The 25,706-nt window shown below is 39.7% G+C and overlaps 3 protein-coding genes across 3 annotated transcripts; 1 reads left to right on the top strand and 2 right to left on the bottom strand.

Annotated features, from left to right (window-relative positions):
- Positions 1-1,015: 1,015 nt before the first annotated feature.
- On the bottom strand, positions 1,016-11,514 carry LOC124290548 (zinc finger-containing ubiquitin peptidase 1-like). The gene is given in 10 exon segments (XM_046727299.1): positions 1,016-2,872; positions 4,924-5,141; positions 5,408-5,535; positions 6,155-6,323; positions 6,647-6,838; positions 7,137-7,305; positions 7,752-7,846; positions 9,712-10,629; positions 10,632-10,712; positions 11,364-11,514. Coding segments are annotated over 10 exon segments (2,055 nt in total). The 5' UTR covers positions 11,413-11,514; the 3' UTR covers positions 1,016-2,836.
- A 96-nt stretch (positions 11,515-11,610) lies between these two features.
- Positions 11,611-15,036, top strand: LOC124290550 (UPF0389 protein GA21628-like). The gene is made up of 3 exons (XM_046727301.1): positions 11,611-11,880; positions 12,104-12,212; positions 13,137-15,036. Exons 1-3 carry the CDS (start codon positions 11,709-11,711, stop codon positions 13,330-13,332), a joined length of 477 nt encoding a protein of 158 aa, XP_046583257.1. The 5' UTR covers positions 11,611-11,708; the 3' UTR covers positions 13,333-15,036.
- A 932-nt stretch (positions 15,037-15,968) lies between these two features.
- LOC124290551 (protein MIX23-like) lies at positions 15,969-25,547 on the bottom strand. The gene is made up of 5 exons (XM_046727302.1): positions 25,494-25,547; positions 19,526-19,651; positions 18,992-19,138; positions 18,495-18,554; positions 15,969-17,356 (listed from the first exon to the last, which is right to left on the bottom strand). Exons 1-5 carry the CDS (start codon positions 25,542-25,544, stop codon positions 17,300-17,302), a joined length of 441 nt encoding a protein of 146 aa, XP_046583258.1. The 5' UTR covers positions 25,545-25,547; the 3' UTR covers positions 15,969-17,299.
- Between the last annotated feature and the right edge of the window lie 159 nt (positions 25,548-25,706).

The following is a 25,706-nucleotide window of genomic DNA, read 5'->3' as shown; positions in this document are numbered from 1 at the left end:
ATGATGATGATGATGATGATGATGATTGTTAATAAGCTGCACTGGTCAACAAACAGCTGACTAACAAATTATTGTTGAATGCCATTCATGAAAATAAGACTATGGCTACCCTATGGCGTTTTGTACATGTTAATACAACTGTATTAGGATAAAAACATAAATAAAGTTCCCCTCAGGCAATGGCTGCTTGAAATTTGGTGCAGGAAGCCTTTTGTTTCGTTCAAAAGGTATACTGCATCATACTAGTTGTTAAGATCACTGCCCAAGAGGCAATAATGTATCAATGATTTGTCAAAGCAGCAGCTCTATTGCACATTTGAATATGTTCACTCAACCTTCATATTCAGTATCCACTATAACACTAATAACATTTACAATCTTATACACATAATCTAGCATATTTACAAATATTCTGTTGATAAACCTAAATTATTATATTACACTATATTATTTCATGAAAAATATCATAATGTCAGGCCAGGCTAATTGTGCCTTGTACAAAATAACATAAACGCTGTCAAGCCTTGGGACCAGATCAAAAGTTCAGTTAATCTGAGAAACATCCCGCATGCCTCAAACTTAATTCTGAAAACACTGACTTCCTTGTAATGCTCAAAAGCAAACTGGCATGAAGAAGGCAAAGGCAAACTTTATCTCATAAATGGAATGGATGTATGTCATGCCAACACCTGACAGGATATCCTTGGCAAATCCTACAGCATTACAGTTAAGAGATAAACATCATATGTTGGCCAATTTCCGGTGTTATTGAGCATTTGAAGCACATGAATTCATTTGGAACCGACAGCATTAGCCGGAGGTTTTTAAATGAAATATTCCCGTGCTTCAAATACTCAATAACACACGGAAATTGGCCAACACATGGTGTTTATCGACATTGTAAACACAAAAGTAAACCAAAAGGTCCACACACGTTTTTGTGTCTGCACTCATTGACATCGATTACGGGTACAGCAGTGAAATGTCATCAGCCGGCCGTTTCGGCTGTCTCCCATGGTAGCATCTGGAACTGCTCATTTGTGACGTCATTCGGACTTTACGTCACAATGTGATTTGAATGACGTCACCACTGCTGACAACGTAACAATACAATGGTGTGTGCGATGTTTGTACGTATCAATACGCATTGAATGGTCTTGCATTTTCCGGGAATCAAATACCATTCGATCATGTTTTTCAACCAATCATATTACAGGACACTGTGACTTTTGGTTTACAGTTTACAATACCAGAGGTGCTTAAGTATATTTGTCTCAGTTCAACCTGACAGAGTTTACGAGCTTGTGGTGAAAAATGATTGGTGTCTTTGCTTAGTTTAGTTACCATGTAAAACATTAAGAAATCAGGTAGATTTTATTCCAAAGCTTGCATTGCAGGCCATAGTCTTTCACCACTATAAATGGGGAATAAAGATTTACATCCCACATATTTCACCACTATAAATGAAGAATAAAGATTTACATCCCACATCTTTCACCACTATAAATGGGGAATAAAGATTTACATCCCACATATTTCACCACTATAAATGGGGAATAAAGATTTACATCCCACATATTTCACCACTATAAATGAAGAATAAAGATTTACATCCCACATCTTTCACAACTATAAATGGGGAATAAAGATTTACATCCCACATATTTCACCACTATAAATGGGGAATAAAGATTTACATCCCACATCTTTCACAACTATAAATGGGGAATAAAGATTTACATACCACATCAAACTTTTGAACTGGTCCCTTTCACAACATCATTGAAAAAGGTAAATGGGAAGTTTATAAATTATCATTTCAGAATGCTATTTTTAATGTGCTAAATCTAACACAAGTTTGTTTCAATTTAGAACAGAATGGAGGCTGATACCACAGAGCAGGCTGATACCACAGAGCAGGTTCATCTACCAGACATGAACACTGACCTAAGAGTGAGTAAGTGAGTTTAGTTTTATGCCCCTTTTAGCAATATTACAGCAATATCATCGCAGGGAATAGAACCCAGATCTTCATTGTGACGAGCGAACGCTTTAACCAATAGGCTACCCCACCGCCCCCTGACCTAAGATATATTTTCTGTTAGCGAGGGACTCCTAGGTTTCAAGCCAGTTTTTAGTCTGTACTTACACATTGTCCTATTTGCGTAATCAATTACAACTGGAGTGAGTGAGTTCAGTTTTACGCCGCTTTTGGCAATATTCCAGCTATATCACGGCGGGGGACACCAGAAATGGGCTTCACACATTGTACCCATGTGGGGAATCGAACCCGGGTCTTCGGCGTGACGAGCGAACGCTTTAACCACTAGGCTACCCCACTGCCCCGATTACAACTGGAACAATATATGCCATGTAAGAGAAGTTAAACAACACCCATGTCTTTCATTGTTTCCTATTTCTATAGTTAAAATGTCCAGGTATGACAGATTAACTCACTAATACAAAACAATCAGGTGTTCTTTAACTTCTAGTATTTTACAACTTGGAGTTAAATAAATGAACTGTTGCTTTAATAATAAATTCAACTTTTCTGATGCCCCTTTAAACTTCTAGTTTCCCTGAAAATGTCTTTGTCAGGCTGATTCTGCCTGGCAGCCTCATTTGTTTCAGTACCAGATATGTATACTTTGAGAGACATCTGTAATATACTACTGTCATGCCCGGCTGTTTGACTACTGAAAGTTCCTCTATGATGAATGTGGATGATGACAGATGGATATTCTCACACACTCGGACATCTTGTGCATAGACAGGAGGCAGCAGTTGATTTCTGCTAAATAATATACTTGTGAAGCGCCTCTAAGGGAGATAACTCTCAACTAATTCGCTCCGACTTCATTACTTTACTCTCCTGAAATAGACAAACAATTCAACATCACAGCTTGGTTGGTCATTATGTGTTTTAGGTATTGAATAAAATACCTTGATCCTGTAAAAGGCCATCTTCTTCAGTAAGATTTACATCTGTTTTAGTTTCAGATTTTTCATATAAATAATTTGATCTATTACTCAAAAGCAAAGCATTTTAAAAGCAGAGGTGAAAGAATATATGTGTGAGTTTTACCAGTTAAATTCTAAAAGGTTTACTTCAGACTATATTCAAAACCAGAATATTTGGGCATAGGACATGTTTAATAATAACACAGTACAGACAATCCTGTACATCAGCTAGAGCCAACCATACTTTGACACACCCCTACTTTACCCTCGTCCACCCTTCTCTACCCTGACCCCTACTTTACCCTCGTCCACCCTTCTATACCCTGACCCCTACTTTACTTTGACACACCCCTGCTTTACCCTCATCCACCCTTCTCTACTCTGACCCATACTTTACCCTCATCCACCCTTCTATACCCTGACCCCTACTTTACCCTCATCCACCCTTCTATACCCTGACCCCTACTTTACCCTCGTCCACCCTTCACACCCTTACTCTACTTTTGACCCCTTTACTTTACTTTGAGACACACCCCTACTTTTACTTTTGACACACCCCTCTACTTTGACACCCTAACCCCTACTTTACCCCCATCCACCCTTCTCTACCCTAACCCCTACTTTACCCCTGACACACCCCAACTTTACCCTCATCCACCCATCTCTACCCTGACCCCTACTTTACCCTGACACATCCCTACTTTACCCTCATCCACCCTTCACTACCCTGACACACCCTGACTTTACCATTATCCACCCTTCTCTACCCTGACCCCTACTTCACCCTCATCCACCCTTCTCTACCCTGACCCACCCTGACTTTACCATTATCCACCCTTCTCTACCCTGACCCCTACTTTACCCTGGCACACCTCTACATAACCATTGTCCACCCTTCTCTACCCTGGCCCCTACTTTACGCTCATCCACCCTTCTCTACCCTGACCCCTACTTTACCCTCATCCACCCTTCTCTACCCTGACCCCTACTTTACCCTCGTCACCCTTCTCTAACCTTGCCCCTACTTTACCTTGACACACCTTTAATATACCCTGCCACGCCCCTACTTTACCCTATTCACCCTTCACTACCCTGACACACTCCTATTTTACCCTGACACACCCCTACTTTACCCTGACATGCCCCTACTTTACCCTTGTCCACCCTTCACTACCCTTACACACCCCTACTTTACCCGACATGCCCCTACTTTTCCTACCCTCGTCCCACCCTTCACTACCCTGACACACTCCTACTTTTTGCCTGAGAACACCCTACTTTACCCCAACACTCTACTTTTACCCTTTGTCCACCCTTCACTACCCCCACACACCCCCTACTTTTACCCTGACACACCCCTGCTTTTTAATTCCGGCGGTGATTCTACTTTACCCTTGCCCACCCTTCACTACCCTGACACACCCCTACTTTACCCTCGTCCACCCATCACTACCCTTACACACCCCTACTTTACCCGACATGCCCCTGATTTACCCTCGTCCACCCATCACTACCCTTAAACACCCCTACTTTACCCTCATTCTCCCTTCACTACCCTTACACACCCCTACTTTTCCCTGACACATCTCTACTTTATCCAACATGCCCCTACTTTACCCTTGTCCATGCTTCACTATCATGACACAACCCTACTTTACCCTCATCCTCCCTTCTCTATCATGACACAACCCTGCCCTAACCTCACCCACTGTACTCACACCCTTATTTCACCCTGACCCACCCGTTCTTCACACTACATGAACCTGTCCCACCCTTCTCTACCCTGACACACCCCTTCTTCACCCTACACCAACCTGTCCCACTCTTCTCTACCCTGACACACCCGTTCTTCACCCTATACACCAACCTGTCCCGGCCTTTTCTACCCTGACACACACCTTCTCCACCCTGACACACCCCTACTTTACCCTCATCCACCCTTCTCTACCCTGACTCACCCACCTCATACTCCTTGTCAGACAACACAGCTACTACTGCAACTAGCTGGTACTGCTTGGCTCGGAGTCCGTTGATGTTGCGACGAAGAGTTCTCATCATGTTGCCATTGATGAAGCCAGTGAACTGAATCATCTGTTTCTTAGGAGTGCTGGGATCAAATATAAGTAGACGCCCAGTTTTGTCCCGCATTTCCTCATAGCCTACAATTGTCCGACTGTGACCTGAAAACATTGAGTACTGAGTGACAAGGCAGAGGTGAAGGGTGAACAAAACTACACCAAGATGGATTTAACCTCACTTACAAAATTAGTACAGTCACTTTACAGAATGTAAGCTTTAGGAAGGAAGATGGACACAAACAATGCAGGTCATCGACATTTACCACTTAATAATTACCATGCACTCATGGTTTTGACTCAGCAAGGATCATAATCGGGTCAAATCTAAGAATTCAAAGAATCATAATTGAGATCAGGTGTTCGCTGACCTTGGTGCTGGAGATAGAGAGGGGGCTTGAAGGCGCCAGGACGGCTGAAGTATTCCTTCACCCACTGAAACAGCTTTGGGTGTGTCCCATCAGGGCCAGATGGTGAATGGAAGTCGATCAACTGACATCTGGAAATGAGAGATGTTTACCGGTACTTGTCTATTCCTGACTGTGATCATATCCTACTGATTGAACAATCAGGAAAATAAAAAACCAAACTACAACATAAAAAACCCCAGCTAGAACATAAAAAAACAAGTTAAAAGATCAATAAATAAGCTAGAACTTGCTTTTGCTTTTATTGCTACAGGAGATTATTATTAGGAAATATGGGGATATTTCAATTTTTAAATGATTAATCAGTGTATGAAATAAGGCCCGTCCGACCGCCTGAGACGGGCTAGATTTCTGCCGGATGGTCTAATTTTACAGCTAGCCAGCCCGATGGACAGGTGAAAAAAATATTCAGATAACATGTCCACTGGCACTGTCTATTTAGGATTTACGGACTGGTTAAATCTCTTCTGGGCTGGTAAGTTTTTGAAGTTACCAGCCCAGATGCCTGGCTGGGGTTTTGGCTTATTTCATACACTGGTCAATAATGCTCAATTTTTTCAAAGTTACTGGATATCCTCAAATATCATTCATACATTAATATTATCAAAACCATATTAATCTTTTAACATTCCTCAACACAGTTTCCACAGTAGTCAGTACATATAGCAGTAACACAAGGGAGGTACTGACTTCATCTTGAGGGAAGACAGAGTGGCCACAATCTCTGTGGCACCTATCCACTTTCTGGTGTTGGCAACACGCCCCCCGAGCTGCTCGCAGCCCTGCTTGTCGAAACCCTTCTCCCAGGCTGCCTCGATCAGACGCTGGATCTTGGGGATGGACGGGATAAGTGGGCGACCTGGCAAAATGTGTATAGTGTCGCCATGATGTTGCAGCAAACATAAGGCAACACTTATTTATTTTCCAGTCGAAGGACACAATTATATAATACCACATCCACAAATTATTAGGAAACAATGGCAGCCATGTTTGAAAATGGAGAGTGGCTCTGTGATCATTAATGCACAGCTTCATAGTTCTTGTAGTTTGAGACAAAATGTCAGAAAAGTGTGCACTAGAAAAATGGAGTATGCACAAGGCACAGAATAAACTTGTTCACTTGTCAAATCCCTTATAACAAAACATTTATCCTCAAAAATGTTATTACACTTCATCACTCACCATTGAAGAGAACTTTACAAAAGTTTGGGTCTGATGAAAGGGAAGATAAAAGCATCTGTAGGTTACGGTAGCCACAGCCCCAGCCCTTGTCACCATAGGAACCACTGTAATGGTCGACAGAAGAGCAGAGCCAGGCCTGATTGACAAAGCCAGGGCACTTCCTATAGAACTGCTGAAGGTGAGGGATTATGCCTGAAATAACAAGACCATTTATAATCTCAATAATATCGACAGAAATCATGGTTTCTTCACATTCTGGACAAATAACCTTAAACTTGAGTGATCTTTAACTTCAACTGAGTGAAGTCTGTTTCAGTCAGATCAAGACAGAGTGTAAATAATAACAGAGTCCTCGGCACACCAGTGGTTGCACTTACATGAAGATAGTGGAGGCCTTCCCTCTCAAGAGATCCTGTTGTCTTGACTCTAGTTCAACTCTCTACTTGTCCACTAACAACAGAACACATTCCACATCACTGTGTCTACCTACCTCTGGTACAGGAATGTCCGTCATCCACTCCGTTCATATCACTGGCTTGTAACCGAGTCTTCTGCTGGTAGAACTCAGAGATGGTGAGATCCCCCTTCCACACTGCTCGTTCCAGACTCTTCTCGTACTGCTGCTTGTAGCTGGCCTTCTCGTCCATTCCATACATCGCCTGCATCAACAGACACAAAGGGCAGGAATCATTTATGATTTACTCCTAATGTTGATTCAAACAGTTACAGTCTTTCTTTTCATACTTACTGGCAAACAAGGATAAGTTGAGCACCGACCTGGCAATTGACCCGTATCAGCATGTATGAGTGCCACCCACTGGCACTTGCCATTGTTAGCGAAGGTGCGCCAGGTTGTCCGCGATCAAGTGTAGTGCGACTTGCTACACCAACGTGAGAGTCTTATGAGCAAGGCGTGTGCAGCTACGCGCGTAAAAAATTTCATTGGCATGCAATGCACTAGCCTACATCTGCTCTAACCAAATGGGTTTGCTCATTGCCGTACAACGACGACTTCTCGTAAACACGTTCTCTACACTGGTCCAACTTATCCTTGTTTACCAGTAGAGCAAACATTGTAATAGGAGATGGGAAAAGCGAATCTCACCTGAAGCATCTTGAAATCTTTCTTCTCCCGACTCACTGATGCTGTCTCACATCGTTGTAGCTCTTCTGCAAGGAGGGCATCAGACATCTCGGCCACTGACAGAACACAGAGTACAGTTACACACTGACAGAACATACAGTACAGTTACACACTGACAGAACATACAGTACAGTTACACACTGACAGAACACACAGTACAGTTACACACTGACAGAACATACAGTACAGTTACACACTGACAGAACAGAGTACAGTTACACACTGAAAGGACATACAGTACAGGTACACACTGACAGAACACACAGTACAGTTACACACTGATAGAACAGAGTACAGTTACACATTGACAGAACATACAGTACAGTTACACACTGACAGAACATACAGTACAGTTACACACTGACAGAACATACAGTACAGTTACACACTGACAGAACATACAGTACAGTTACACACTGACAGAACATACAGTACAGTTACACACTGACAGAACATACAGTACAGTACACACTGACAGAACAGACAGTACAGTTACACACTGACAGAACATACAGTACAGTTACACACTGACAGAACATACAGTACAGTTACACACTGACAGAACATACAGTACAGTTACACACTGACAGAACAGAGTACAGTTACATACTGACAGAACATACAGTACAGTTACACACTGACAGAACATACAGTACAGTTACACACTGACAGGACATACAGTACAGTTACACACTGGCAGAACACACAGTACAGTTACACACTGTCAGGACATACAGTAGAGTGACACACTGACAGAACAGAGTACAGTTACACACTGACAGAACATACAGTACAGATACACACTGACAGGACATACAGTACAGTTGCACACTGACAGAACATACAGTAGTTACACACTGACAGAACATACAGTACAGTTACACATGGACAGGACATACAGTAGTTACACACTGACAGAACATACAGTACAGTTACACACTGACAAAACATACAGTAGTTACACACTGACAGAACACAGTACAGTTACACACTGACAGAACATACAGTACAGTTACACACTGACAGAACATACAGTACAGTTACACACTGACAGAACATACAGTACAGTTACACACTGACAGAACATACAATACAGTTACACACTGACAGAACACAGTACAGTTACACACTGACAGAACATACAGTACAGTGACACACTGACAGAACACAGTACAGTTACACACTGACAGGACATACAGTACAGTTACACACTGAGAGAACACAGAGTACAGTATCACACTGACATAACACACAGTACAGTTGCACACTGACAGAACACACAGTACAGTTACACACTGACAGAACACACAGTACAGTTACACACTGACAGAAAATATACCTTCATATTATACAAACATTCAAAACATTTACATTAACTGAACACACCTTGGTTCCACACTGACAAACTTTCCTTAGTTACACACTGGCAGGAATTATACAGGGCACTTTTGAGTAGTCATCAACAAAGGCGTGTTCGACACACATCTAATACTGCTGGCTCCATAATAAATGAGAATGCAAGATTGTAAAACGTCATGGGAAATTGCTTTTTGACACTTGTGTAAATATGCAGCCATTCCTGGGATAAAGTAACTATTTTGCATTATCACATGAGTATTAGTGCACCTATGTGTATCATTCCTTGCAGTAATTAATTTGAAAGGATCTGGAAAGACATTGGGTTTGTTTACTTTTGGAATTATGACAGTATGTTTATACTGTGAGGTTGTTGTTTCTATTTATATTTGTATGCAAGCATCTAAAAAATAATTGGCGCATGGTGATTTTGTATATTTACCTGTTATCTGGAGCTCTGAATGTTCCTTTCATTACAAAAAGATACCTGACCTGTCAACATGTTACAGATACTGGATTTGTGGGCAATTTGAATCACATCTTAGACTTTTCTGTGATCACCTACCTGGTGTCTGCTCTGCTGAGAAATGGCCATCGACATGTGCAGACAGAGTGATGGTGTCCCCAAACTCCTGGTCACACACCGGACAGTACAACAGGTCACCATTCTCCCCTGAACTTGCTGACTGGGCACCTGGTGTCGGTGGCTTGTGCTTGTTACTATTTGGACTCAAAATATCAACATGTTTGGAGTTGATATGCAGTTCTAGTGTCCGTGGAGTATCAAAACTCATTCCGCAGATTGGACAAGAATACAGCATATCATATTTGTCTTCCGATGTAGATTGGTCCTGTGCTTTCATTGGGCTGAGGATATCTCGGTGCTCACTGTTGACATGCTGCTGTATCAACACCTCCGAACCAGTGCTGTAACTGCAGATTGGACAGTGAAACGTGTGATCAGGTGTGGCAAGGGAGACAACTGGTGCAGCCTGGATGTCCTCAGAACCATCTGAAGACTTGTTTCGGCGCTGTTGAGCACCATTGAAAGACTTTGGTACATCTAAGTAAAGCTTTGAACGTTTAACATCAGTTTTTGATGTGACATCACCTTGTGAATTTATCTGACTGGATTCTATGTTTTTTTCATTTTGTTTTACAATCCTTCTGCTTCCATCTTCATGAAGGTTTCCTTGATCTGAACTCTCACTGTCATTCACACAGTTGATGATAATCTTTGAAGTTTCATTATTATCAAACTCTGTGTCTGAACTATCTATGACCATTTCTCCATTGGCGTCACTGGACTCAGGAAACTCATCAGAGTCCCGATTTACAGGACTGAGCAAATCCATATGTTCATCGTTTATATGACAGTTCAGCTTCTCAGGAGTGAGACAGTTCTGGTCACAAAACGGGCAGCAGACATTTTCCTCAATGTGTTCTACCATAATATGGAACTTCATTTCACCTTCCGACAACTCCCCTTCCCACACAGGATGCAGGTGAATGTACTGTCCTTGTTATCAGATTCCATGGTGTTGCCAACTCTCCCCTCAGCCATTTCTAAAACAAAGCTGTTCAAATTTCCATATAATTAAACACATAGTATTCTGCACAAAAATGTCTAATGAGTCATGATATAATTATAGTCACAATCTAATGTAACCAAACCCCATGAAAGGCTTTCAAGAGCAATTATAATGGCATTGACTGATGATGGAAAATAGTTTCAAAATGACACAGAATTTCATTGAATAGATCATGTCAGGTCATTTCTTGTAATTCAAATACCACAATAATTAAACATGAATATTCTCGTCTTGCAATAGATGGATATCAATTTAACATTTAAACAGTGAAAAAAAAGTAAGAACAATGTAGTACAGGCTTTAACATACCTTTAGGAATGATTATAAGGTGGCAAGATTTCTCCAATCATTCACAACTTTGACATTTAGAAATGTATCTATTAATTATTCTTTGAATAATACATGCGGCTTATATATAGGACATATGATACTAGTCAAGTAATTTACTTAATGAAAAATGCGTGAGTACTGTCATAATTGCGAACAATCACACACTTCATAAATAATCTATGTAGATTAGCTTCAACATTGCTTCCCATTTCCCATTTCAACTTTCATTTTCGTTTGAAAGAAAACATTCGCTTATGTTCGGTCATGCCATATACATCACAACACGGTTACATACCAGTGAGAGTATAAGACAAACTCTCCTGCTCTTTACATATCAGATTCATTCCCTGACACCGGCATGGTGGAGAACCCTCTTCTCGACAGCATTATAATTTTTAATCTATGAGGATGTGTTGGAACATACGCACTAAAAGGGATTTTCTCTACGGCACCCAATCCAAATGTATTTAAGTAAGCGCTGCAAAATGACAGCCAATGAAAATATTCGTTTCTTAAATGGAGGAACTTGGGATTCCCCGGAAACTCAATCGCTCACGTTTGGAGGTCAGTCAACGCGACTTACAAGGGACCGATTTACAGGGGTCGTACATAGATTCTGCTTGTCTCCGTCACCTCTCCAATGGCATTGTACTCACCCTCCAGAAGATGGGCACGAGATCTCCTGCAGCTAGTCAGCTCAAGATGTTACAAAGTCCAAGATAAATCGACTGTGCTGAAATGTCGTGAATTGATTCCCACGTCTCGGAGCTGTCAAGATCAAGGCCGATCGTTTTGCCAGAATGTAAATGCTGGTATGTATATGCCATTTGGTTGTTGTTATTATTATTACTGTTCAAACATGCCTTGAAGTATTCTGGTTTACTGACAGTCGAGTCTTTCAATGTTATCTAAATATATATCTGGTTTTCTCTGTTACCCTATAACAGCTGGTTAGTGAACTATATAGTCAGTGGCGTTTGTGTGTTAGACACATGACTGTGCAGAATTCTAGGATAGAGGTGCCATATTTTTCAGGTCGACCAGGACCAGTAGGTCGAACACATCGTCCTTCCAATTTGGACAAAAGGATTCTAGTTCTCCAGAAGGTCTATCCCTCAGTGGAGGCAGTGCCTAAAGAAGTGTCGTAAGTCATATCTGTTGTACAATTTGTTAACATCTGTTTCACTGAATGGAGCATGGGGGTAGCTTTGTGGTTAATGAGCTCGCTTGTCAAGCTGAAAACCATTATGGTTACTCACATGGGTACAATGTGTGAAGCCCATTTCAGATGTCCTCCGCCATGGAAAACCAAACTCACTCACTATATGTTGTATGTTTCAACAGTTAACATCCGCTTCTCTGGTACATTCATACTGAGAAATACACCTGAAAGAAAAGCAGTAGTCTATAATGGTTAAAACGTTCGCTCATCACACGGAAGGGCCTGGTTCAATTCCCCACATTGGTAGAGTGATATTGCTGGAATATTGCTAAAAGCGGCATAAAACCATACTTACTCACTTTAATTGTTTCAGAACATGGTTGTAAACTCATGAACTGATGTCTGGATCATCCCAGCTGATCAGTTATCAAAATAAATCAGTCACTGTCACACCAATTTATGTCTTTGACAATAATGTTCAGTAAAACTAGTTCACACCTAACAAATTGATGCAAAATTATATTTGACTGCAGGGTCATTTGGACCTTCATTCAATGTCGATTATTTAAAGAACTCAAAACACCACAAATTTGCAATGGCTAAATGAAAACTGGCATATCTTATATAAATATTGATATAATCCTTATGAATGTGAATCAAGTTAATAAACATTGTCCATTATACGGTAGTAGAACTTGGTGTATATATTGCCTTATCAACTGCAGTAAATACTAGATAAAGTAATGTCCTTTCAAGAAGACATCCAAGTACACAGTAGCTTTACAACCTCTCCAAAAACGATGCTTGACTAAAAAATCCATAAGTCAAGTCTGTCTTCACTGATACAACTTCAAAAAATATTCTTATCGATTTCGAAATAACGTAATACTTTTTTTCCAATTTCAGACATTCTCAGATTCTGAAATCCAGAGACTGGTTCCGAATTCGTGTGAACTTGGGAATGGGAGCTGCGACAATCATGGCATGTTTTCTAATGATCTATGTTGGCAAGAAGGAGGCTAAGGAAGGCAAGAGTATATCTAGACAGTCCTTGGAGTGGCAGAAGAAGCTGAGAGAAGAAGGAGATGACAAGAAAACATAAACATACTCCACAAATTATTGTCTCATTATCTCCTGACAGGATAATGAACAAGGTTCAGTTAAGAACAAAACAAATTGAGAATAGGTGTGTTGAATTCTAGGTCTAAAGTTACAGATCTGTTATATATTACCATGGTAAGATGAACGGAAATGAAATATACATGTATCTCCGTGAGTCATTTTTGGCTATCATGATATTTTGTAAGTGTTCAAAGCTGCCTGTTCTAGGTGTTGTGTTGACCCAAAAATGACAATCATGGATGGTGTTCCATGATCAGTGTGACCAAAGCTGATTTTACCACAATATACAACAATAGATATTTATAACAATAATAAAAAGGTTTATATTTTGCAGCTCTTCTTGTTAGTGATGGTAATGAGATCATATGATGGTCATATACTTCTCAAAACAAGTTATACCCATGCTTGTAGGAGGTGATTTACGGGATCGGCTGGTCAGGCTCCCTGACCCGTCACCGTATCCCAACCAAGTAGATCAATACTCATGATGTTGATCACTTGATTGTCTGGTCCAGACTCGGTTATTTACAAGATTGCTAACAAAATCAAACTAAGTTGAAGAACACCAACAGGTGAAGGTTGGGCATTACTAACTAGAATTCTTTGGAAAACACTGGATGTTCTTTGACTTCTTTTGAGGAGTATATTTTATAGCAAACAGTTCCATCTGGATTTGCAAAACTCTGTGAATAATGGGTGTTAAAGGCACACATGTATAAAGTTTGTCAATCATTCTGTCTGTGTTTGAATCATGCATGACAAAACGTCCTGCAGTGACGTCATACCTTCACTTCATGCATGATTCAAACTGAAACATACAGATCTGCACAGTAAAGTTGACGTTGTACAATAGTTGGCTTTGGTCATGTTTTTGTTGAGAAATAGAAAACTTGTGTATTTTTCTTATTAATGAGTTATAAAAAACAACCAATACTTGAGTGGGTTAGAAGAAAGTGTTTATCAAAACATACAAGTTAAATGCTACAACTGTATTAAACCAGTCATGTTGCTAAACAGTCTTCTTCCCATAGTTTCTTGTGGCTGCCCACGTACCTCTGCCACATCACCACAGCTTACTCAGTCCATTCAAGATATTGTTTTTCATGTTTTATTTTCATTCAGAAAATATCCTAAAACCTCATTATTTCAAAATCCGTACTTTCGTTTACAAACTTCTGGTCACATGAGAAGCTTGCCCAACTGGTGTGACCACTGAAGCATATACCTTTCTCCCAGTTGGTTTGGTTGGTGGGTTTTGCTTAATGCCGTGCTCAGCAGTATTCCAGCTATATGGCGGTCTCTTTCTCGAGAATATGGCAAGCAGAGCTGAGTAAGCTTGAGGTTTGGTACTTTCTTTGTAAGGACTGCATCAGAACAGCCCTTTAAGATTCTGTTCCATTGTTTCTCATCACTGTGAAAGTTATAGTTGATGTTCACAGCCATTTCAGTGTCTTACCCATCTGAAAGCTATTTTCCGTCTTTGACTATGGCACAAATGTAGGTCAAGTATCATGTATGTGTAATCTCTATCTCATTGAAATCAGATCAGCTCTGTACTGAAGACTGATCTAATCTCAATATTATATGAATGTATTGTCACCTTCCTTCACACTGACTGTTTTGTTGTCAGTATAATGTTGTGAGCACAATGATGCAATAAGAGAGAATAAAAACATTGTAAGTTTTTGTGAGGTAATATTTCACAATGGTGGTCCTTTAACATGCTAATTTGGAGGCTCGTCACTTTGCATTATGGGAGAACTCAAACATAGTTGTAGGTGGTATATTGTTTGAGTTTGGTATTTGTGTTAAACTGATTGTGGGCTAGCACTATGAAAACCATTATTAACATATACCTGAATAATATGGACCATTATGCACATGCAATACCGGCTATCGGCATATTGCCATACTGACCACCCGGGCCGAAAATGCATATCAGCCATATCAGTCCAAGGGCCCAAAATCCATATCAGCCGTATTGCCCAGCTACTAAGCTGGTACGGATTGAATACACACAATGGCTCAATAGATTGCTTCAATAGATGGAGTATAGTTTATTTTAGAGTTATGTCCCTTGCACCGTCTGCTTCAGTTGCTGTCCATCAAGAAATGGTGGAAGTATGAGTTCTGATCTTGGCAACGATGGTTTGGCTGCTCTTGCTGGCAGAATCATGGAGTTAGACGAAATTTTAAATAATGAAAACACAGTTGACATCAGGACTACGGGACAGGACAGATAATGAAACAGATACTTTGTAATCCATCGATAGTATGAGGAATGTCGACACCGTAAAAAAATGAAAGGTGATTTGAAACTTATCATAAAGTACTTCAGCTCGGTCCTTTTACTGTCTCAATATTTACAGATGTAGTATATGATAAAATGGTTATGATATGACAGTTTCCCTTTCACCTGTCATATCAGCCCAAGGGCTGAAATGGTAGTGAAATATTGACAAGGGTTATCTTTCTGGCAACAACTTTTGTTTAGAGTTATCTCTCCCTCCTTGTGGACTTGAGTCCATCTGTACCCATTCCATCATCAGGTACCCATCGCAGCTTTAGTCCAATGGACTTCTCCACATTGTGGCAACTCATAACATGACAACAGAATCAAGTTGTTTTTATCACAAATATATTCTCTAGTATAATACATTTCCAATCTTCCATTCAATCAATATGACACAAGCTGATGAATGAAAGTACACTATGTTAGTACACAGTAACGTCTTATACCTGACCCATGGGAGTATGGACCCGTCACACTGATACCCACACTTTCAGCCAGGGTACATTTCACATCTGGTTTACACATGCCATGGATATACCCCAGACTGCTCTTGGTCACAGACTGCTCTTGGTCTATCACATTTTAGGCATTCCTGACATGCACGCTCTCTATTTGAATAGGTCTAAACTTCTCTTTGACTGTAGACAATTACTCGAAACATGTACCACAAAATGATAATCATGTGCAATGTGTTAAATAGTCTTAAACATATTACAGGCAGGGTGTACAAGCTACCCACAAACAATAATTAAAACTTTCAAATTTCCTGGCTTAAAAATGCAAGTCTTATTTTCATCCCCACAATGTTGACATGGGTAGTCAAAGTTTGTTCAGTAACACAGCTTGTAATGTGTTAAACTGTAACATACAACCAAATGTCAATCACCAGCCCAGATCAGAACCTTTAGCCCAACTGAAATAATCATACAGGCGGCATTCACACACTGCCCATGTAGTACGTTTGGATGTGACACACATCGTTTATGATGTTATGAAAAATGTCAGCTCAGAAGTTGAACAATTCACAGTTTGCTCACACATTACTTGAGTACATATTCTCATTTATTTTGATAGTTCATTTTGAAATGCACTTTTAATACCAAGTACTAGTACTAGATAAAATTGATTCAATATTTACAGTTCCATGCAGTTGCACAGATGGCAGCAAACTATGGTAGTCTATCAGCACTGGCCTGACATACAAGATTTGTCTGAATGTTGAGATGCTTAGAGCCTTCCAATACATGTATTTTATGCTCAGTCAGATGTATATTGTGTTTGCAGAACTTACCGAAACATGAAACATAATGAAGAAGACAGCTTTCACTGATAATTCTCACCTGTCACTATTACTGACACACAATAAAAATACACAGTTCCCTGATACATCACTAGCATCCACTTCTTGTACATGACTCGTCATTGCTACACAGTAAAGATCAGTGTTTCCATGATTACAAATTACTGCTCCAAAAATGTATCTATTATAAATTAATGCTTCCTAACAATTGTCTATCGCAACATCTTTTGGCAGCAAAAGAAACAACTCCCAAACTTATCTCTACTCCTTAACTATAAAGGTTAGTACTCTGTCTTTGGGTAAAATTCTGGGTGACTGACTGGCACACACTTTCACACTCTATGTAAACTGTTGTCATACTATCGGAGCAGAAGGAGGCCTATAGGCTGTCCGACATCGTTCATAAAATACCTGGAAAAAAGAAGAGCTTACCATCAATCACGAATTCGAGAACAAAATAAACAACAGATTCACAGAAAATACAACAGTTTTGAAAGGAATAGAACTAAATTGCTCTCCATGCAAGGTTTGCTTGAAAGAAAGAATGTACCCTGTAAGCTAGCGCTACTGACGAATAGGCCACGCTATGACTCACAATGCAACCAAGAATTTATATTTTACATTTGTAACAGGTCAAGAAAATACCTGAGTAATAAACTGAACAAGTGTTTGCCACTGACATGGCAATGTCCCCAGCCGCTAAAGAATGGAATATCTATATTTACTACTTTTTATTTTTTGGTCATATACAAGAAGACTGAAATGACTGGTGTCTGCATAATCACCCAATGTTGGCTGTCAACACACTTGAAAACATTGGGTGCAATGTTTTATGAGATATCGCGTTTAAATAAGTTTGAAAAGCGGTCAAAGTGTCGTGGTGACCTTGAAGATAAGGTCAAGGTCACCCAAATAAACTGGTGTCTGCATAATCCCCCAATGTACCCCGGTCGCGTAGTCCCCCGTTCCGCGTTGCGGCGGGGGACAATAAACAATCGGGTCTTGACCGCACAATCCAGTGATTGACATAGTGAACAATGATCCATGATGACGAGTTTCATGACATGCTAACGACGAAGTCACAGAGTTGGACCACTTCTTTGATTTGGTCACTGAGTCTGACCACCCAATCAATTTTATCGTCTCTTACAACAAGCATGGGTGAATTGTACAGACAGGTGTTAGCATATCTATCTTCTGTCCAAGAACCACAGGGCTAATGAGAAACAAGGATCAGACTGATACATATAAACATTGCTTGATTACTTGTTAATATGCTTGTCGTAAGAGGCAAATAATGGGATAGAGTGGCCAGGATTGTTCACCTGGTTGACGTGCATCATATACCACATGCTTATATTGATGCTCATGCTGTTTATCACTGGATCGTTTTGGCCCTGACATGATTATTTACCTACCTCTGCCATAAAGCTGGAATATGTGCCGTTCAACAAGAAGCAAACAAAACCTTGTTAATTCTGTCAATATGCTCTATTATATGAGGTGTCAACAAACATACATAAACACGAAATGACTGACTATGACCTACTTTCATACTCCGGTCCCGTAGTACTTCTTCTACGTTCAGTTCAGCCTGCATGAGACGCAGCTGGAAAGAAAACAGGCTCCCCTTGAATTGCAAATAACTTCATCGGACTATTGAATAGATGTCATGGAGAGGATTAAATAGTACTCTGTGAAAAGGAATTAATTGGAAGAGCCAATGGTTGTCTTCATAACACCAGGCCTTTTGAGGCCATTAGTCTGATGATTACCAGTAATTTGTATTGCTGATTACACATAATGTCAAAGGTAAGCCAGAAGGAAAAACAAATGTCAATAAGTTTTTTGATGTTGCACAAAATAATCATTCTGGAACTGGAGTGTTCATGTATTGAGTGAGTGTGTAAATGCCATTTTAGCAATTTGCCAACAGGACAGAAAAATTGGCTCCACCACAAGGCTCCTTTCATGTAACAGAATTGATTATACAATCAGCCACAGTGAGAGCACTAGCAATTGTTGTATTAAACACTATGTACACACTTTGGTTCTCTCCTTGCTCAGCCTCTTCATGACTTCAGCATTGTCCGGGTTCGCCTTTTTCTGATTTTGGAGATCACCAACTACTGCTGATACTGTACGCACACACTTTTTAATGGCTTGTTCTCGGCCATCATACGTTTCAACTAACTAAATAGAAGAATTCAAAACAAAATATGAGAGAAAGCCTGAAGTAAACCAGGACAACACACAATCAGAAGATCCTAGAACATCTAAGGGGAGTAACTCTGCACCATTGATTCTATGCCCTCTCCAAGGGCTTATACTCTCAAAGATTAGTTTCTTGGGTTGTTTAATGCCTGGCTACAGTAATATTTCAGCTACACGATGGTGATCTGTCAAGTAATCAGTCCACTGACTGATATTACAAGCAACGATCTGCATCATCGGTTTATGATAACACCATGTGTATGACTGATTAATCCAGTAAGTCCTCTCCTACTACAAACCACTTCTATACCAGGGCCAAGCAGAGATGACTATAGATTAAAGTCATACATATACCAAGGGTTGTACCTGTTTGTAAAGATGTTTACACTGACTGGTTGCATTCACTTCTGCTGCAAAAGAAGCTGTGGGCAGTGATGTGTTGAGGGCATAGATGATACGGTCATCGATAAACCTCCACTTCTTTAACGCTTCCTGAGAAGTACAAGTGAAAAATGCATGGTGAATGTGCTTCATAAATTGAATCTTTGCCATTCTCAAACCATGATGTCGCATGTTCAACTTTTGATGACTCCCTCTACATTTGGTTGCAATAAGATACAGGAGAACAAGTTGTTGCATCAACTTGTATCCATATTGCAGAGGAGGAGCCCATGTTGTCTTTACAGAAGTGAATGACCTGAAGCTGTCGTAAACACATCCAGGTCACCACGTCTCAACAGGCTCAAACATTTCTGTGTCATTGAATATAATGGTGGTCACTATTTTACTATAATGTCATTAGGTAATTGATGCAGTTTAGAAGATAAACAATTATTTAAGTTATATATATTTTCATTGGGTACAGTTTTACTTTGATTGGTAAGAGACAACTACTGTAATCGTATATATTTTCACAGGGTGCAATTTTCGCGGAAAGTTAACAAAAGACCTGTTAGCGCAGTTGTTTTTTCCCTGCATTTCAAACACCTGAGTGATGGTATCCATCACAAGGTTTTCCCAACCGATAGACATGCAGTGATCAAAGCTAGCCGCCATAACTGAATCGTGTTTACTAAAACAATCAGAAAGAGGTGGGATTATACTTGTGCCAACATTGTGACTTGTGACTGACATAAGTGAGCTTCGTTCATTTTGTGATTAGGAGTAATCAGCTATCAATTAACTGACAAACTGATAACAAACATTTGCTGATTGTGATCACTACTACTAATATATATGCCTCTATTCCTTTATATATTGTTTAGATGTTGTTATCTGAGAGAATAAACAAATTGCATGTTGTTCCTACTTGATTATTTGTCATGACTTGACCATGAATATTTCGCTTGGTATGATTTTTGACGCATGATCTTTGTGCGCTAAAAGCGCGAAAATTAGTCCCACGCAAAAATAACTACGATTACAGTATGTGTTTTGGTATGAATGGGTTTAGGTTTTCCAATATTTGGGTACAAGTCCGCCAAAAAGGTTTGGGTAATAAATGGCCATAAAGATTTCCCATAACACAACTTGTAACATAACGATTTCTTCCTCGAAGTGAGGTTGTGGTCGAAGTAACAATAATATTGTAAGTAGTATTATATTGACACCCACCTGCGCTGCCAGGAGAGAAATTGTTATGTTATACTCTATGTCATGCAAAAATCCTATTGGCCATCAATAACATACATATTTTACTACCAGTAGTAGTTTTGATTTTGTAACTCGGTGAAAACAAATCTAAATAGCATTTATCCTCAGACTGGCGGATGTTCCGACAGGGCGCCATTTTGAAAATCGTAAAGTCTGTTAGAATTAATGAGATTATAGTTTGTTTTCATCAAGTTAGAAAATCAAAACTACTTTCTACTCAGTAGTTAAATATGTATTGGAATCATAACCAAACGGATTTCGCGATGACACAACTTATAACATAACGATTTCTTCCATGGAAGCGAGGTGGGGTCGAAGTTACAATACTCTTGCGATAAATTTCTTGCTACATTCACATGGTTAATGTCCACTCACCAGTATGTAGATACTAGTCAATGTAATAGTCTTTATATTTGGTCTTATAATCCTAATTAGTTTGTGATCATACTTGTATGCATTTTAAAACTAAATAAAAAGCAGACGATCTGCTGATACTTATAATGAATTTATAACAGAACTGTAATAGCTAGACATTTTATAGTTTGCCAATGTGAATCATAATTCGCACACACACACCCTAGTGTATGTTGTCTGTCTCATTACACTTCACGGGCGAAAACAATGATTCTGTTGAATGCTACGACAAATGAATAAAAACAAATGCAAATATTAAAATTAAAACAGATTAAAGTTATAGGAACAATATCAGGCCATTACCTTGTTCGAGGAATGTATCCATCAATATCCACAAAACTGTTCCAAATGATGTGTCTTTTAACAGTTTAATATACCTGAAAAGTGATCAATCTTTTCAGGTATTGGTGTATAGTCTCATTGGTCACCCAAGATAGCACACCTGGCAACTAATTGCATAATGTCCGCCTTTCTTTAAAACAGTAATTTAGTTAGCCAATAATGGGCAATCAATCAATGTATTGCCGGTTAATCCTTTGAGCGAGCACGTTGTTTTTCACGCACTACACCGACCACGGCAGAGTGTATTCAGTATAGATTAGTAAATCTACATACATAAACACTACCTTTGACAATTCCGCTGTGTAAAATAAAAGTAATTAATCAATCAGCGTGTTATCGGTTAATCCTTTGATCGATGTTTATAATGTTGAATATTTACTCCAGACACAAGAAATGCCAAATGGGAACCTTTGTCGGGTAATCTAAGTGTGTTACCACTAATTATACCTGTTATAAATTCATTAACTGACCATCAAGGGAATGATGACAAATAACATGTGTAGGTTTATACCACCTAACACGGGTTACAACAAGGGAGTATTAATTGCTGTATTGCATGTGAAAACTTATGGGCCGACACTGTTTTGAGAATACAAACAGATTTTACATGACATGATTAAATATCGAGGTAAAAACACAGAAATGGGATCAATTTAGATCAGTCATTGTACAAATAGGGCCTAATCTGACACCAATCGATTTTGACAGAATCGTCTATGAAAACAAGTTGTAACTTCGAAACTAAGCGAAGCAGGAGACAAAATTAAATGACAGTAGATTGTGAGAACATATAGCTTTCATTTTTTCCACAACAATTGTCACGATTTCAGGTTTATACAAGCCTGTAAACATGATAATTTAACCCCTAAAATGTAGATGAATTCTGCATCGGCCCTCAAAGCTATTCCTCATATGACGTCACAGACGCGCGCCGCTCTGATTGGTTGAAATTTCGTTCGCGGGTGAGAATTGTGCACTGTTGTCAAAAAGGTCGATTTAAGTCAATTAAAGGTCGAAATGAGTAGTTTTAATGACGGGGTTTCATTTATAACGATGCCAGTTAGTGATTTATGTATTTGTACCCCCTAGGGTTTATGTGACCTTTAACTGAAAAAATCCATCCCAAGTTGAGGAAACATGAAACTTTTGTATCCAGATTTGAGCACTAACTACTAACATGATTAATGAAGGCACCTAAAGTACTGTCGGAAATAGAAAAAAACTTTTTTTCACATTTATATCTACAATTTATGTAGTTAATATGTGAAAGTGTGAAATATCTGTTAAACTAAGTTTGGCCTAACTACAGTCTCAGTGGTAGGGAGATAGGAAACGTACAAAAAAGGACTTTACTGAGCAGAGATTAGTGCAGAAATCAGCACTACGGTCCAAAGCAACTTATTTGGAAGAGACCATGACAAAGGACACTTTTTAAATAGCCATTTTGAAATTAGACTTAGGTTCATTATAACCAATAGCTGACATAAAAAATAATAACTTTAATACTGTAGCTACCATGGAGTCTCACTATCACTATATTTCACACTGTGTTTTGTGCAATCACAAGCATGGCTCTTGATATGGATACCCTGATTGCTAATGTCAGGAGAGGGACAGGGGGAAACCTCTCTTTTGATATGACAGCATATGTCCTAGAACTAGTGCAGCCCTGGGCCTACCATAAACAAACAGGTAGGAGGGGTCGTCTCAAAAGCAAAACCAGGACGCACACACAATTTGGATAGCTTTGATAAGGGGATCATAAGGAGGGCAGTATAAAAGTTGTATGACAGGAAGATACCACCAACCTTCTGTACCATCAGGGAAGAGATCAATAATACCATTAATGCATCTGGAACAACTCACTGCTGTCCATGAAATGGGGTTTAGGTAAAAAAAATGGGGAGATGATCGTGGAGTGTTTCGTGAACAGTATTCAATCCTCACCCTCAGGTCAAACCATCTCAGAAGCATCGCCGAAAACCAGGAGTTGGGTTTTCAGATAGTATACTACGATGAGACCTAGGTGAACAAAAATCACTCCACAGATTACATGTGGCTACCGCCAGATGGTTCATGCAAAAAGGCCCAAACCATTCCATCTGGTAAAGGTAAACGCCTCATCTGGTACACGTGATTCCGATTATCACCAGGACATGAATGGTGAGGTGTTCCTTGACTGGATGGAATGTCAGCTCCTACCCTGTCTGGACAATTCTATCGTTATGGATAACGCCAGTTATCATAACCTCAGTGTACCAGAAACAGTGACCCCACAAATGAGTTACCGTAAGACTCAAATGCAAGAATTTCTGACCTCGTGCAAGGTGTCTTTTAGACATCCAGAAACCAAAATACAGCTCATGGAAAAAATCAGACAGCAGAGGAAACGTAAGGTCTACAGATCAGACACGATAGCACAGCAGCATGGCCATATTGTCTTGCAGATTCCAGAGAGATATTGTGAGCTGAATCCGATTGAGCTGATCCAGGCTAACTGTAAGGCCTTTGTAGCCAGTCACAGCACATCCGAGGTCAAAGATCTTATCCATGCATCATTTGCCAGAATTACACCACTAGTATGGCAAAAGGCAAAGGACCATGTCCTGGGCATCAAGGCAGCCTAGTAACAGAGTGATGGCATCGAGGTCAGTCGTGTCAGACCCATCGTCATACCTCTGACATATTCCACGTTGGAGTCTGACTCCAGTGATGGACCATGTTAGAACATAACTAATCCGTTATATGTTGAGAGGGTCTCGCAGACGGTGGTTGGGGTCGGGCTGGGGGATAAAGATATAAGCTAAGATAAAATAACCCTTTAGGGCAATTAAACTTAGGGAAATAAACAGCATGTCATAACAAATATCCAGTCCTGTCGATCTTCTGGTGGTCATGCCACCTATATATTTTGAAACATTTAATACGATGGCTGATTTAAGATATTCTATGGGTATCATACACTTTTACATATCTCAACATAAACGTTATGAAAGAAAGACACGTAAGACTTAATAAATAGATAAGATATATTCAACACACATGTGAAAGCATGAAACATCTTTGAGATGACCCCTTCTGCTTGTAGGCAGCACGTGCATTCCATGCCAGCTTATATCTTTATCCCCCATGCCAGTGAGTCGACAGGGCGTCGTCATACCTGGCTGAGCAACCCAATTGCCATCTATAGTCTGATCTATTGTTTTCAGCAGCTATTCATATTTTTTCTGAGTTTTGCCCGATTTTACGAGTAAATATGCTTTTCTGAATATCATATTATGCATCCCACTGAACACCCAGTTAGGGCGATGTGGGTTATTTCGACATATGCTTTTTGCAATTGTGTAAACTATAGGGATACAGAGTAACAGCCTAACAACAGGTTTTTCTTCCATTTCTGGCAGTACTTTAACTTGACTTCATGCTTTTCAAGTGAATTCTATCCACCATGTTACACTAAGTGAAATCCGAAAAAGTGCATTATTCCCGGAATTTTAAATCGGATCTAGATGAGCGTTCCCATTAAAAAGAAAGTGCAACTGCCGAAAAAATGACAAATCCAAATCCTTACAGTTTAAGAGCCTGTGTAGCAGTACACAGAGTGGTAAGCCAAGACAAGACAAGCCTTGCAATGCCATTTCACTCAGTGGCTTAGTCATTCATCAAATACATTGCAGTTCCTCAAACATAAGGTCCATGCCCATTATCGTGTTGATGCCTTCCGATTTGTCTATTTAGAATCGGATACAAGCGATTATTCGCGTTCGGGTAGTTGAGAAAGCATTTGCAAAAATGTAAATAGTCAGTTATTTGACACTTAAGACCATTTGTATAATATACAACAAAACTGGCAGTTTGTACGATGTAAATGCCTTGAAGCAAATGATACCGTTAACAAAATGTTCTAAATGGAGCTGTCAGGTACCTGGAAACCCAGAAAGTCATCACATGTGACCTCGTCACTGGACGCCGCCATGTTTGTTTCAACAATCTCGCAGTTACGAGAATAATAAAACAACATTGTTTTATCTCATAAATACCCTCATATTTTACTTTGGAATGATTTAGTCAATAAGTGTCCATTGTCACTATCAATTAACGTTAATTTTGAGAAATTAGAAATACGACGAATGACATG

Source organism: Haliotis rubra, unplaced genomic scaffold (assembly GCF_003918875.1).
Source record: "Haliotis rubra isolate DU_JTF1 unplaced genomic scaffold, ASM391887v1 Scf47, whole genome shotgun sequence".
Classification (NCBI taxonomy): domain Eukaryota; kingdom Metazoa; phylum Mollusca; class Gastropoda; order Lepetellida; family Haliotidae; genus Haliotis; species Haliotis rubra.
Note: the sequence above shows the minus strand (reverse complement) of the source record. Positions and strands in the feature narration are given on the sequence as shown.